This window comes from Chelon labrosus (genome assembly GCF_963514085.1).
Source record: "Chelon labrosus genome assembly, chromosome: 12".
NCBI classification, from domain to species: domain Eukaryota; kingdom Metazoa; phylum Chordata; class Actinopteri; order Mugiliformes; family Mugilidae; genus Chelon; species Chelon labrosus.
In genome coordinates, this window is record NC_140345.1 from 15,131,210 (window position 1) to 15,144,584 (window position 13,375).

Consider the following 13,375-nt stretch of genomic DNA (forward strand, 5'->3'; position numbering starts at 1 on the left):
ATTAATCTGATTATGAGTGGGGTACTAGTGTCTGGGTAAACATAGCAACTGTTGTGGCAGACGTGAGCAGAGCCATCATTAATGTTATCTAAAACTTCAGTGATTTTCCTACTATGACACGTCTGAATGAAGAACGCTGATAACATTTAAAGTCATGCGTAACCTTCTACGGGTTTATTGGCTTCAGTCAGTGAACGACTGTGTTTCCTCTTGCGCAGCAGCAGAGTAGCATTTGTTGAGAGTCCACATGACTGAAGGGTCTGGCTGTCGTCGTCGTAGTGACACACTGGGTACGCACTGATGATGTCATAACCAGGCAGACCAACCCCTCTGTAGAGCAGGGAAACGCATGGTTATTAAAAAAAAACAGAAAGATTGAGCACAGGAGGACGTGGACTCACCTGTGTTTGTCCAGATACTCCCGCAGGTCACCGACCGTTTCTGAGAAGCACATCGTCACCATGTAAACTTGATCCCCATCTTCTGACTTCACCCTGAGTGTGACGACGCCACGGGTAACGGGCGGTCGGTTGGCGGTGGATGTCGGCGGCCTGTTGACAGCGACAAGGCATAATGTTTGATGGAAAACTCCTTCTCAAGCTAACGCTGTCCACGGTGGCGTGCCCTATATTACAGATCAGCGCATAGAGTAATCTCCACAATCCTGACAGTCAGTCATCGTGGCCAAGTCCGGATTTAATCAGGCTTTGCATCGTGTATAGTGTTCTTGAATTCACTAATTCCTTTAATAATCCTGTTTTCCTAGTTATTTCTATGTAGCAGGATGGGCACAAGATGATTTATGGGTTATCCGACATCTTGTATTTCTATATGTTACACGTTAAACCCAAGATTTATTTTTTTCTGCGGCCCTCCCCTCCCATCAAATAATCTGGATATGCATCATTACTCTAAAATCCACCCCGGCGTATCTGCTACCATTTAAAACAAAATAATCCTTTATTCATCCTACAGTGCACAACGTGGGCCTGTAATGACTGACCCCCTCTGGTAAGTTGGTTAATTGTCAGTTTAGAGGCCAAGTTTGTGTCCCAGTTCATGATATTAAAAAAGAATAATTGTTTACCTCTCTGTCATTGCTTGCAGAGCTGGTGTGTCTATGAGGATCACTGAGCTGCTGCTCTGTGCATCAGATGAACCCTGGGTAAAGTATTTGGATAATGAGCATTGTATCACAACCTCTCAGACACAAGGGATTTAAGCACACGAATAGTTTTTGGTAGGTTTCTCTGGAAAGAGGCTGATTCCTCTCTCCTACTTACCTGCAGGGTCGCCCTCAGCGAGTCCCTGATGTCAATCACTCGTCCGGCCTTGACTAACAACTTTGGCAGCTTGTTCAGGAACTGATCCGTGGTCAGCTTCCTGCCTGTGAATCAGAAGAAAAACGACAGAATGACAAAGAAGACTGAGGATTTCCCCCGGAGCAGAGCGACGTTTGCAGCGCAGACCGGGGAACGGAGAGCCGCCTGCTGATTCACGTTTCTCCCCACAGACAGCCTGTCCTGCACCTGGGAATCTATCCCAGGGTAGCCTGAAGGTAAATTCCTCATCTCGCCTGTCATGCACCTGCACAAAGAATGTCTAATAAGATTCACATTTGCACATTTAACAAAAAGGAAGAAACAGAGCCTCACCGCAAAAGGCACGCCGTCTGGAAATCTTTCTTGAAGCTCGAATGGAAAATAACCGTCCATTAGATCCTGCATGCACTCCTGCAACGACCGAGGGAGAGAGAGAGCTTTAACCACAAAGACGTCAGTTTAACGTAGGACATTTTCTTTACATTTTCGTGTAGTTCACCTGGGTACTCTGTTCCTGATAAGAGCGGAATGGGCCGTCGAACATGACGATGCCATTCTTGTAAAGCCTCAGTCGAATAGGCTCCTTTTGGGCCAGCTGTGCTCCCGTTGATGTCGTTTGCACAAAAGACTCTCCGTCCCCTGCGAGGACATTCAGGTCCCTGATCCGCTGCAGCACGAGGTCAAAGTTCATGTGGAAGCTCCTGTCAGCAGAGGTGTCTGCGAAGAAAAACATCAGTATTCAAGATGCAAGGGAACGTTTGCAGGAAATCTACTACCTCTTAGCCGGAGGTCTCCATCTGAGCTGTGTGCCTGCTCACACTCAGCTGCGTCCCTGGTGTCGTCATCTCCCACCCAGACCAAATCGTAGTCACTCAGAAATTTCTGCAACATAGAAAAAGATTAAATGTGAATACTGAATGAGAACACAGTCTTTCAACTCGTCTCACCTCCATTTCTTGCACTTGCTTCTGCAGTTGTTGGCACGTTCTTTCCAAGTCGTCCCGACCACTTGAGCCACGAGAGAGTCCTAAATCCACACACACAGGCAGGATAAAGTCTTTGATCTAGAATATATCAAACTCAGGTTTGAACATGTTGTCTGTAATTACCTTCTTCTTCCTGAACCCTCAGCTTCTTCTCTAAAACTGAAATCTTTTTGTCCTTCAGAGGAATGAAGACAGAAGACATCTAGTGAGAGTTCTGGCAGCTTTGAAAGACTATTCATCCGGAGGAGGTGTGCGCTCACCTTCTGCTCTATCTCCTGACTTTGAGTCTTCACTGTGTTCTCCAGCAGGGTCACTCGCTGCATCATGGCGGACATGAGCTCAAAGTCGCTGGGAGGAGAACCTGATGGTCAGCATATAGGCGTGAAACACTGTTAAAATTAGTTTATTCAACATAAAAAAAAACATACCTAGAGTGGGATTAGATTATATTTAGGTCCTATTTTTGTTTGTATAGGAATAATTAAAAGAAGATATAGAAAAAGATGTTGTACTCATTTACACCTTTCTTTGATGGAGCTTTACGCGTAGAAGCGGAGGCATCACTGGCGGTAGAGGGGAGCGGAGGATTGGGGTCGGAGGAAACATCAGGAGCCAACGCTGTCTGAAATTCTAAATAAACAACGTGTAAAATGGGGTAAAAGAAAGAAAAGGTTCATGGTTTACCAGGTTAGAAGAAGTTGTGTGATATATGTAGTAAAAATCAGTTTGTCCTAATGGTGCAGTCTGGTGTGGAGTGGAGTATAAAACACAACTATACTGCTGTATTTGTTGGCAAATTTGAAGAAACATGACGCTAAGAAAATATGGCATTTCAGTATAAATCAAACTATCCAGCAGTTGATGTTAATATGATGATTAATCATTTTTTTTCAGTATTAATTGAGAAACATTTTGCTAAACAAAGCATATTTTTTTCCTGCAAAAAAGTCAACGTTTTCAGAGTTACAGCGAAGTGTCAAATGAGACGTTTTGCTGCTTTTTTAAATTTAATTTTATCTAATTTTATTTACCATGTGAAGGTGGGCTTTAGGTTTTTGCGACGGGCATTATCCTGCTTTCAGAAGTTTTACAAGCATTTCTGAATCTTAGCAGATTTATTCGTCATGAAACAATTATTAGTTGCAGCCTTTACAATACAGTTGTCAAACATATGGCCTGCGGGCCAAAAGCGGCCCGACAGAGGGTCTAATCTGGACCGCAGCATGAATGTGCAAAGTGCGGAAATTACACAGAAGGCTGCAATTTTTCAATGAAAATAGCTGCTATTCCTAATTTGTCCACTGTTTTAGAAAGAGAAGTGGACAACAATGTGCCCAAATTGCACTTGTTCAGACTGTTTACATATTAATAGATGAGTAATTACTAATAATGTCATGTTATAGTTTAACTCTTAAATGAAGTTGTAGGGCTTCTTCTTGCACTTGTTCTTTTACTAAAGTGTCTGAAACATCCTCCTGTCAGTGACCTGTGAGTGCAGCGTACCTTTAAGCAGATTCCTCCTGAAAGGGACTTTCTGTTTACCCCTGCAGAGACAGATGCATGTTTATTATTAGTACATGTTCTCTTGACACTTCCTCAATAACTCTGCAGTTGTGTTTGCACCAAGTTAACAACCCACCATTGCTCGTCTCGAGGGCCCTGCAGTGGAGTGCGCCTCCTTTTCTTCAGCATGGACAGAGGTGAGCTCATTTTTTACTTTGAGTATGAGTTAAATCCAGAGCCTGAATATCTCAGACCTTTGTGTTCAGAGGGATTTCCGCGTTTCTTCAGTTTGTTTGGAGTCTGTTGCCATTAGCAACAGGGAGCGATGCATCCTGCAGTTACGGTTTCAGCCGCAGGAGGTCGCTCTTTCTCTCAAAGGCATCATGACTGTGTCGCTTAAGACAGCTTCCTTCCTTCTTTCTTTCTTCTTTCTTTCTTTCATGACAAAATATTCATCAGATTGATTTATTGTCCTCATAAATTGCAGTCCCAAAATAGTAAAGCTCCACTTCACAACAACAGCTATAATAAAATGCTGCTGGCACTTGAATTCATGAGTAATGATTATCTAATAATAAGAACAATAATATGAACAAATATATCATAGGCTATATTATATCATTATATCCTACATGCCTCAGTGACTATACACACTCTTGGCATCTTTCTTTTGAGATCTTGACTTTTAGGAACATTTTATCCAAATAGTCAGAAAACTGACCATTTAATAAGGTGGTAAAGGTGGTAATTTGAACTGTATGCAATGGGTTTTGATTGCTTGTGAAAGTATATTTGGGTGGTCAGACCATGTGAATAGGTCATCCAGGGTGTCTGCGTCCTGTTTTCCGCCACTAGTCGTCCCGGTGCAGCCATACTGTCTGGTGCAGTCTGGCTGTGGGAAGTGAGCAGGCACGCAGGGAGGATGCGGAGGCCTGCCAGTCCCACAGCAACACATCCACCGTTTACCCGGGGCGATTAGGCCGGTCCGGGATATGGCTGCACCCGTAGCACATTTCGACGACGACAGGCCCAACCTAGGTGATCTGAACATGGTGTCAGAGGACGCGCTGCTGCAGCAGAAAGGCCGATCCGCCGCCCCGCAGCTCCGCCTGGATGATGATGATGGTGGTGGTGATGGTGGGGATCTCCCCGAGCTGCTAGACGGCAGCTTCTCCCCGGGCGAATTAAGCGGAGGTTTCAGATCCATGGAGGACCTGGTGGACGATTTTGACGCGAAGTTGTCCGTGTGCTTCCAAAATGTTAACGCCAGGACGGACAGCATCGCCCCCGTGAGTGTGATCGCCGAGGACACGCTGCTGGAGAAAGACGAGTGAGTGTTTGTGTGTCCGGCCTGGCTGCAGGCTACACGTCCGTCTGTGTGGATGGAGGCTTTCATCATAACGTCATCCAAAATCAAGTGATCAGCTGTGGGACATTTAATTTAAGACATGGCAGCAGTGACACTCTCCCACCACCACCATCTGTCAAGTCATGTAAAGCCTATCCGACTTTATTTAGTAAATGTAAACTATTTTCTGACAGATTAACCAAACAGGTCCACTCATATGGGCACATGATCTGTATCAGCCCCTAAATTGCTTTTAAAACCGATATATGGTCAACCCCCAAGTTTTACTTTCATGTTTGTGGCTGAAACTTGTCATTTTAATCACTTTTATTGAGGATTTCTGTTTCACATTGCATCAAATAGTGATAAATAGCTCTTATATTGCAATAACACCCTGTTATATTATGATATCAAGTGATGAAATGAAAATCTGCAGTAGTTTCAGTCATCAATCCAATTGGATTAAAGCTTTTTCAAATGTGACAAATACAATTTTTTATACATACAATATTTCAAATTATTAATATACAGTGTGTTAAATTGAACATGACAGGATCACTTAGCAGGGCCAAACAGAACTGGTTTAATGTAGTCAGTTTAATTTAGTTCTTTTAAGTTTTAACATCAATAACAATCAGTATTGTCTCAAGAAGCTTTATAAAACCCAGCAGCCTAAAACCTCCAGACCGAGCACTAAGGCAATGGAGGCAAGGAAAAACTCCCTTGGTGTCTCTTTCAAATATTCCATCAGTGACATTTTCAGGGTGATAAACTGTGTTAGGGATTATACTTTTAACGTTGAGCTGTTTAATCTGGTAAGGGGCGTCCTAATGGTTAAGAGACAGACCATCTAACCTGTTTCTGTGGTTCATGGTTGACAACCTTCTCATGTCCTCACAGAATCTGGAACGCTTTAACCAGTAACTATGGGCGCGTGATGCCGGTGGACTGGAAGCAGACTCGGACGTGCTCCCTCCACGTCCCCGCATTTAACCCGGAGGAGAAACCCGTGAGTGACTCCACCTCTCCTCCCCTCTCCCCTCCCGCCTCTGTCCCACTTTCCCCTTCGTGTCTGGCCCATCTCCCTCCCCCCGCCAAATCTCTCCTCTGTTCATGTCACAAATCTCAGATATTCATTGTGCCAGCGTTTAGGGCTCTGATTAAACCGCCCCCCACCCCCTGTTCTCCTCCTGTCTAGAGAGAGACTGACGTCACGGCGGAGCTGTCGGACGACGAGGAGCTGAGGGAGCAGCTGGACATGCACACCATCATCGTCTCCAGCCTCGCAGAGGAGCCCCTGTTTACGGCGGAGCAGGTACGCCTCCCCTCCAGCGTGGTTTATTCCAGACTGTGTAAATGCAGAGCAGCAGCTTAACGTGGCTCAAATCCATCTGTGTTTCCCACAATATTTAATAATTGATGCTCTCTGAGTTATTTTAAGTGCAGGCCCCTCTGCTGTGTTGATGCTCTTTGCAGGTTATTGAAGAGATAGAGGAAATGATGCAGGACTCCCCCGACATGGAGGCAGAGCACAATCCATCACAGTCAGACCTGTCTATGCTTTCTGTGGAGGTCCAGCAGTACTGCAGTAACCCCGGCTACGAGGAGCGTGAGTGGCCGCGTGATTGGCACACTACATTATGAACATTATGATAAATGTTCTTGTTACTCATGTTTTCAACAACTTTTGCGTGCGTGTTTTTGCGGCAAAGGGGTGAGGACGATGACTGTCGCGGAGCTGAATGAGCGCCTGGAGGAGGCCGAGACGCACATCAGCAGGCTCTCGGAGGAGCTGGTGCAGCAGCTGGCTCTCAGGGACGAGCTGGAATTTGAGAAGGAGGTGAAGAACAGTTTCATCTCAGCGCTCATCGACGTTCAGAACCGGCAGAAGGAGCACCGGGAGTCGCTGAAGAAGAAGAGGAAGCTGAAAGGAGGAGCTGGGACATCACAGGGCCTCGCGGAGAAATCGTTCGGATCAGTCAGTACTTTATTATTACTGTCAGGACCGGCCTCCTGCACGTGCTTTGTGTTCTCGTTGTTGTACTTTTGTATCCTCCTAAAATCTTTCCATGTCTTTATTCACCTCTCTTTCTATGCTTCTTCACTTTTCTTCCTTCCTCCTCAGCGCTTCAGCATAGACGGACTCTCCTCTGTTATTCAAAACAGCTTCAGACAAACTTTTGGGAGCGGGTGCAGTGAAAAACAGGTTATTTTCTGTTTCTCCCTCAGTTTCTGAACTCTTTATTTTTCTGTTTTCTGCTCTAGAAGACGAAACAAACACTGTAGCATCACAGTCTTCTTCATTTTTAAAATAGCAACCCAGATCTATTGTAGTTTTCCTCTTCTTAATGCCTCGCTCTGTCTCTAACGCCTCTCTCTCTCTCTCTCTGCTTTCTCGTGGTTAGCAGTATTTGACCACAGTCATCCCTTACGAGAAAAAAGGACACCCTCCTTCTATTGGAGACCTCCAGATCCTGACCAAGAGTGAGTTTCCTCATCCGTACGTGAATCCCGATGCCTCGCGTCGTCACCGCTCATTGATTCTTTCCCTTTTCAGTTCTGCACGCTATGAAAGATGACAGCGACAAAGTGCCCAGTCTCTTAACAGACTACATTCTCAAAGGTGAGTTTTTACCTTTCCTATTTATACGTACAGCGCCATGTGTCACCCTTATATCACAGAAGCTGTAGGATTAATGGACGTAAAGGACCACGTATGGTAAATTTTGCATGTGGCATCCCCTTTACTATAAATCACTGATGTTTGGTGTTACTCTTGGTTATTTATCATATATTGTAATGCATTTCCTACAGCTCAGGCAGCCACTGACACCAGGTCAGCTCAAAATACTGGGAAAGTGCTCGTGAATATTTATTCCATGTGTGTGAAGTAATTCTGATCAGAGATTCTGACTTAACAGGGTACATGAAAGCTTATTAAATACAGAAAATATATATGTTTACATCCTCCCAACATCAAGATAACCCCCCCAACTTTATTAACAACACTGAATACTTTCATTAGAAGAAGATGGACCCACATTTTTAACTGTACAGATAAATTCTGTCTTCATCTTTTCATACACTTCTTTAAACTGCTTGCTGTTTGCTACTGCCATTTAAAAACAATTTAATTGGCTACTAGTTTCCAATATTTTCACGTTGGACAGATTATCTAAGGTTTACACCACACCTCCAATTGAAAACCTGGCTGAATGCATGTAAACGTAGCCGTTAACTTCATTCCTTTGTTTTATTTTTCCAGTGTGGTTAAATTTTAATGCAGTTAGTGAGAAAATATGGATTATAATTTGGCTTTTTAGCCCTGAGATAGACTGGCGACCTGTCCAGGGTGTACCCCGCCTCTCGCCCAGTGACAGCTGGGATAGGCTCCAGTCCCCCCTGAATGAATGAATTTGGCTTTTTGTTGTTAAATGTTTAGCAGAGGTCTTAAATGTTGTAGTCTTCCATAAACTGCCTTTAAATTGCAACACTAAAGGAAGGTTCAACTAACTGACCTCGACTGAGTTAATCAGCCTTTATTAAATAATAGTGATTCATTGTAAATGCTGAACATGTGACGTACATTTCATAGACTGTGTTTGAAGACCTTCAGACGTTTGAACTGTGCCTTTTACTCGTCCTTTCTTTCATCTCAATACTTCTGGTTTTCATCTCTTTATTTTTTCTTTCTCATCTTCTAATGTATCGCTGCCTTACACCTGCTAGCTCTGGTGTGAGCAGAGCGACGGACGGAGAGGTTTGTGACGCACGATGTGCACTGTTGTGGTGTTGTTGCTCCAAACTGGAGAGCGCCCCCTCTCTGTCACCAAACTGTAGTGCAGTCTGACCCCGAGCTTCCCTCCTCACCTCTCCCCCTCTCCTGCACAGCGGGCGGTGTGATTTCTGCTTGTTCGTGTCCACACTCACAGACAGTGACTCACTGCCGCACACACAGAGCCCTGATTACTCTGCACTTAACATCTGAGACACTGCTTTGGGATTATTAGCTATGAAACTCTGCTAAGACTGCGTTTAGGCTTCGTTTCACCCTGAGATGGGTTTGATATGGTTCTGTTTTTTGTTCAGTATTAAGTGATGTGCTCACATTTAGAATTTTCCTTTTGTCTTTTTCCTCGTGTACCTTGTGTAATTTGCACCAGCCGCCGAGGTTTTCATTCCTGCTCAGCCGCAGTTAAAATCCATCTCTGCTGTTATTTACAGTGCTTTGTCCAACGTAGACCAGAGGGACGGTGCCCCGACGCCCTCCAGAGATCTGCAGAAAGTTTACTACAACGACAAGATGAAGACAAGACTCCTTGTACTTTTAAGGCAAACACGAAGCACACTTAATTTATTCCTGGATGTTTTTACCTTTGTCTTTTTTTGTGTGTTCTGATTTCCATTTATTTATTTATTTAACTATTTATTTTTCTGCACGGGGAGCATTGCGATTTACAAGCCTTGTGTGTTGACTTTTTTTTTCTGTGTTACTAATTCTCTTGCACTATGAACGTCGATTCTAAAAATGTTAAATTATATCAGAAAAATGCCCAGGTGGATATTCTGAGCTTTGCTTTTTCTGGTCATAAATTAGAGCAGAGCTACGCTGCAAAGGGGCTTTGGATTCATCCGAAGTGCTTACAGTAACTACAAACTGAGCAAATGCACAGAGCACATTGACACATGCACTAAGTTGCAGTATTAGAGAATTATAAAAAGAGTATTAAGATTAAAAAAAGATATGATTGATTCCCTGGAAGAAAGTATTACAGCAGCACATCAAGCAGGGCACAGATACATGCAGTAACTACATAAGAATAACAAATAAATCACTTAGTTACCGTAAATGTAACCATATAATTAACAGCTTTCCAACTGCAGACAGCGTATACAATCTGCCTTTATCTCAGCAGCACACTGTACACATCATCGTTATCATTATTATTTCATAGAGGATGATGTGTTGATGTCTAAGGTGACACAGTCTGAACTGATATGAACTAACTATGCATTTAAGTGAAAACTGGATTGTGACCCATGCACTGTATCTACTTTCGCGACGCTGACTGGAGCTCCGAGCCGGAGCCCGGTGCGCCGACGTGCCTGCTGTGCACAGAGCAGCGCCACCACCGGGCATTGGTGTTCTGTATGTATTACCTAATACAAGCTGCCTTCGCTTGAACTTTTGTACGTCATAGATGACTTATTTTCGATGAATGTCATATCGCTGGACCACTTTCAGAACCTGCTTCACTGTTAAATTGTTTTGTAAATACTGTATTTGAAAAATATTCATAAAACCTCTTTGTCTCTGCGTGTTTTCTCAGTTTAAATAGTCTGAACATCAATTCTCAACCCATGACACAAACATGCTCAGTCTGTGTTTAGCAGCAAAAAAGTTTGTCACATGCAAGATAAATCATTAGAAAGTAATTTATCAGTGCCACTCCCTTTACCTTCGGCCCAAATGTGGTAATAATGAGACATATACAGAATAAAAGAGAATTTTCTACATAATAAATCTTTTCTACAGACAGGATGCTTCTGCTTTCTGGTGACATGGGATTTATAAAAGATCTCCTCTTTGACTACAGTGTCTTTCATTCCTACTCAGCCCAACATCTATAAAGTAATCATAAACAATATTTTAAATTAGGCAACACACATATCATATCTGTGTACATTTCCCAACTTATATTAAGTACAAATATCTTAAATTTGTACTTAACGTCCAGTTCAAAGTAGCCTACTTGTACTTAAGTATGTCAATTTCCTATCCTTCAACTTTATACTTCTACTCCTTTACATTTATCTAAGAGCTCTAGCTACTAGTATGTAGGATTAGATGCTCCTTTACAGGTTGAGAACATTTTCTCTGGGCTACCTAAATAATTATGAAAAAAGAAAAAAAGGAAATGGTAAATGTCAAACCTGAAAACAGACTATTTTTCTGAGCCCATGAAAAGAGGAGTGAGTCCCTGACAGGACGGTGACACCACAAATACAGTATATATGACAGGATCTTAACAGAATATGATGCACTGCTGTAAACTGAACTAACTAACCGTATATAAAGTAGTAAAAAAAAGCAGAATCATATACATGACTGACATATACAGCAGCAAAATGCAAGATACACAGTAGTTCAGCAGGATTATTAATCCAAAAAACATTGTACATTACAGTCAGGAAACTTTATCGCACAATAACCTTTCGTGCAAGACCTTTACTATTTTTTAAAGTGTGGTATCGACACTGTTAGATTAAAATCTTAATTTTATCCAAAATAACTGTGTTACGTGTCATACTGTATTTTCTGTTGTTTTACTAAGTGAATGGAAACCCCTGTTAATTAAACATTATGAGTTAATTAACAATCAAAATGTTACCAGAAATAATTACAATTTACAGTTATTTTTTAAATTACTGTATTGTTTATGCACTTTTCTTTCTGCTTCCTTAAATGACGTACAAATTTATGTAAAGTGACCGTAATTATGTCTTTTAAATATGCAGCTCATTATATAAAGGTTTGTGCCCATTCTGTTAATTTAATGTTCTTTGTTATTTTAAGGTGAATGTTTTAGTTTAAAGGTAGTAAGGATCTGCCCCCACCACTCCTGGTAGAGGTAAATATCTAGGCATTAAATAAAACGTTACCCTACATTATAAAACAATATTTTACTAATTGACTATTATAACAGACAACACATAAAAGACTTTTCTTTCTTGTTGCTATGTTGTTTGTTAAGTTTTCAAGTTTATGGTGTAATTCAACATGAACAGTCACTGAATATTGTTCTTATATTGTTCATTTGCAGATTTTTTAAGATGGATTTACATGTTTCAGCAAACATTTGCATATGTTTTAAGCTGCACTTCACAGATTCCACATGTATTTTTTTTCTTTTAAAATAAAACTGCTATTTTACAATCGGTGTTCACACTTTATTGAGGGTATTTATTTAGTCCTAATTATAGGAAATAAAAAAATAATAAAATTAGTAGCATTACTTTTTCTTCTGTGTTACGTGTCAGACAGGGGACAACGTTTTCTGTGGTTCTCTCTCTCTCCTCCCCTGTTTGATTTTGTAGGTGTTGATTTCACAATGGTTTCCACCTGGGAGGTCTGGTGGGGCCTGCTGATTGGTTGGTTCGGCCCCAGATTGTCCAGTCACGACCCAGGGCCTACATAAAAAGGGACCCAGCCACATTATCTACTTTACTTGGCCTGCTCTCTGCCTCTGCCGTTTCTTGACTGCTTTGTTGTGTGACTGCTGCTTTGGTTTGTGTTAACCTGCCTCGTTAGTTATTTAGACGTGTGGACCTGAACTCTCTGTTTCTGGTCAGATTCATGTACCCTCTACCTCCTCACTTTTTGTGTATTCGTGCCAGCTTTACTCGTTGGTGCCACCTGTGTACTTTTTACACTTTTTGTAGATGAGGTAGGCCTTTTGTTTGTTGCTTTCAAGTCTGACAGTCAGGTCTTGTTTTGTTATATTGCTCAATCCTTCACCACTGAGTATGCTTCAAGCAGTTTTTGGTTACTTTTATTTTGGTTGTTAAATAAACCCATTAAGTTTGCCTTACATCCTGACTCGACTTCATTCCCCCATATCCACCAAAGGACATAACAATCTGCATAACCGTTGACAACTAAATTCTATAATATAATGTTTTATTTATTTAAATGACAATATTTTATTTTACTTTTTCTTCTATTAGTGATTAATAATATGACATTCTAGGAGTACAGAGAGAGCTTTTTACAATTTGTTAATCAATTCTTCCAGACTGTGGGTTTCTTCTGAATCAGAGGAATGCAACTTTCTTTCCACCTTTCGTGCTGTTTGCAGTATATTGCACATTTGCAAACTATTCCACGGTTGTAGTCTCCTCTGGTGTCTGTCGTACATTACACTGGCACATGGCACTGAAGTAAATAATGAAGGAATTGCCTCCTTATATTTAGTACCAGCACCATATGATGGCATATTATAATAATGTAATGAAATTTCTATTCGATTGCTGTTTAAACCATTATTTTTTTTTTTTTTTTTTTTTTTTTTTGATCAAATTTTTATTTAACAAGAATACAAGTTACAACCAAGAAACATGACTCATTAATGACAATAGAGACAGTACAAAAATTGACTGTAACAACTAAATCAAGTAAAGTAAAAAAAAAAAAAAAAATAGACAGAAAAAAAAAG

The 13,375-nt window shown here is 41.6% G+C and overlaps 2 protein-coding genes across 2 annotated transcripts; one reads left to right on the forward strand and one right to left on the reverse strand.

Moving 5' to 3' along the window:
* Positions 1-2: 2 nt before the first annotated feature.
* Positions 3-4,018, reverse strand: ubxn11 (UBX domain protein 11; the record flags this gene model as incomplete). The annotated part of the gene is made up of 13 exons (XM_084556413.1): positions 3-330; positions 402-588; positions 1,086-1,161; positions 1,284-1,387; positions 1,470-1,587; positions 1,656-1,733; positions 1,822-2,039; positions 2,141-2,204; positions 2,270-2,349; positions 2,432-2,483; positions 2,569-2,669; positions 3,812-3,852; positions 3,948-4,018. The coding sequence occupies 13 exons, from the start codon at positions 4,016-4,018 to the stop codon at positions 153-155; spliced, it is 1,368 nt and encodes a 455-aa protein (XP_084412539.1). The 3' UTR covers positions 3-152.
* A 745-nt stretch (positions 4,019-4,763) lies between these two features.
* Positions 4,764-9,507, forward strand: fez2a (fasciculation and elongation protein zeta 2a). Its single transcript, XM_084556786.1, has 9 exons — positions 4,764-5,141; positions 6,060-6,168; positions 6,358-6,474; positions 6,636-6,768; positions 6,872-7,137; positions 7,285-7,365; positions 7,568-7,643; positions 7,717-7,782; positions 9,384-9,507. Exons 1-9 carry the CDS (start codon positions 4,804-4,806, stop codon positions 9,398-9,400), a joined length of 1,203 nt encoding a protein of 400 aa, XP_084412912.1. The 5' UTR covers positions 4,764-4,803; the 3' UTR covers positions 9,401-9,507.
* Positions 9,508-13,375: the final 3,868 nt, after the last annotated feature.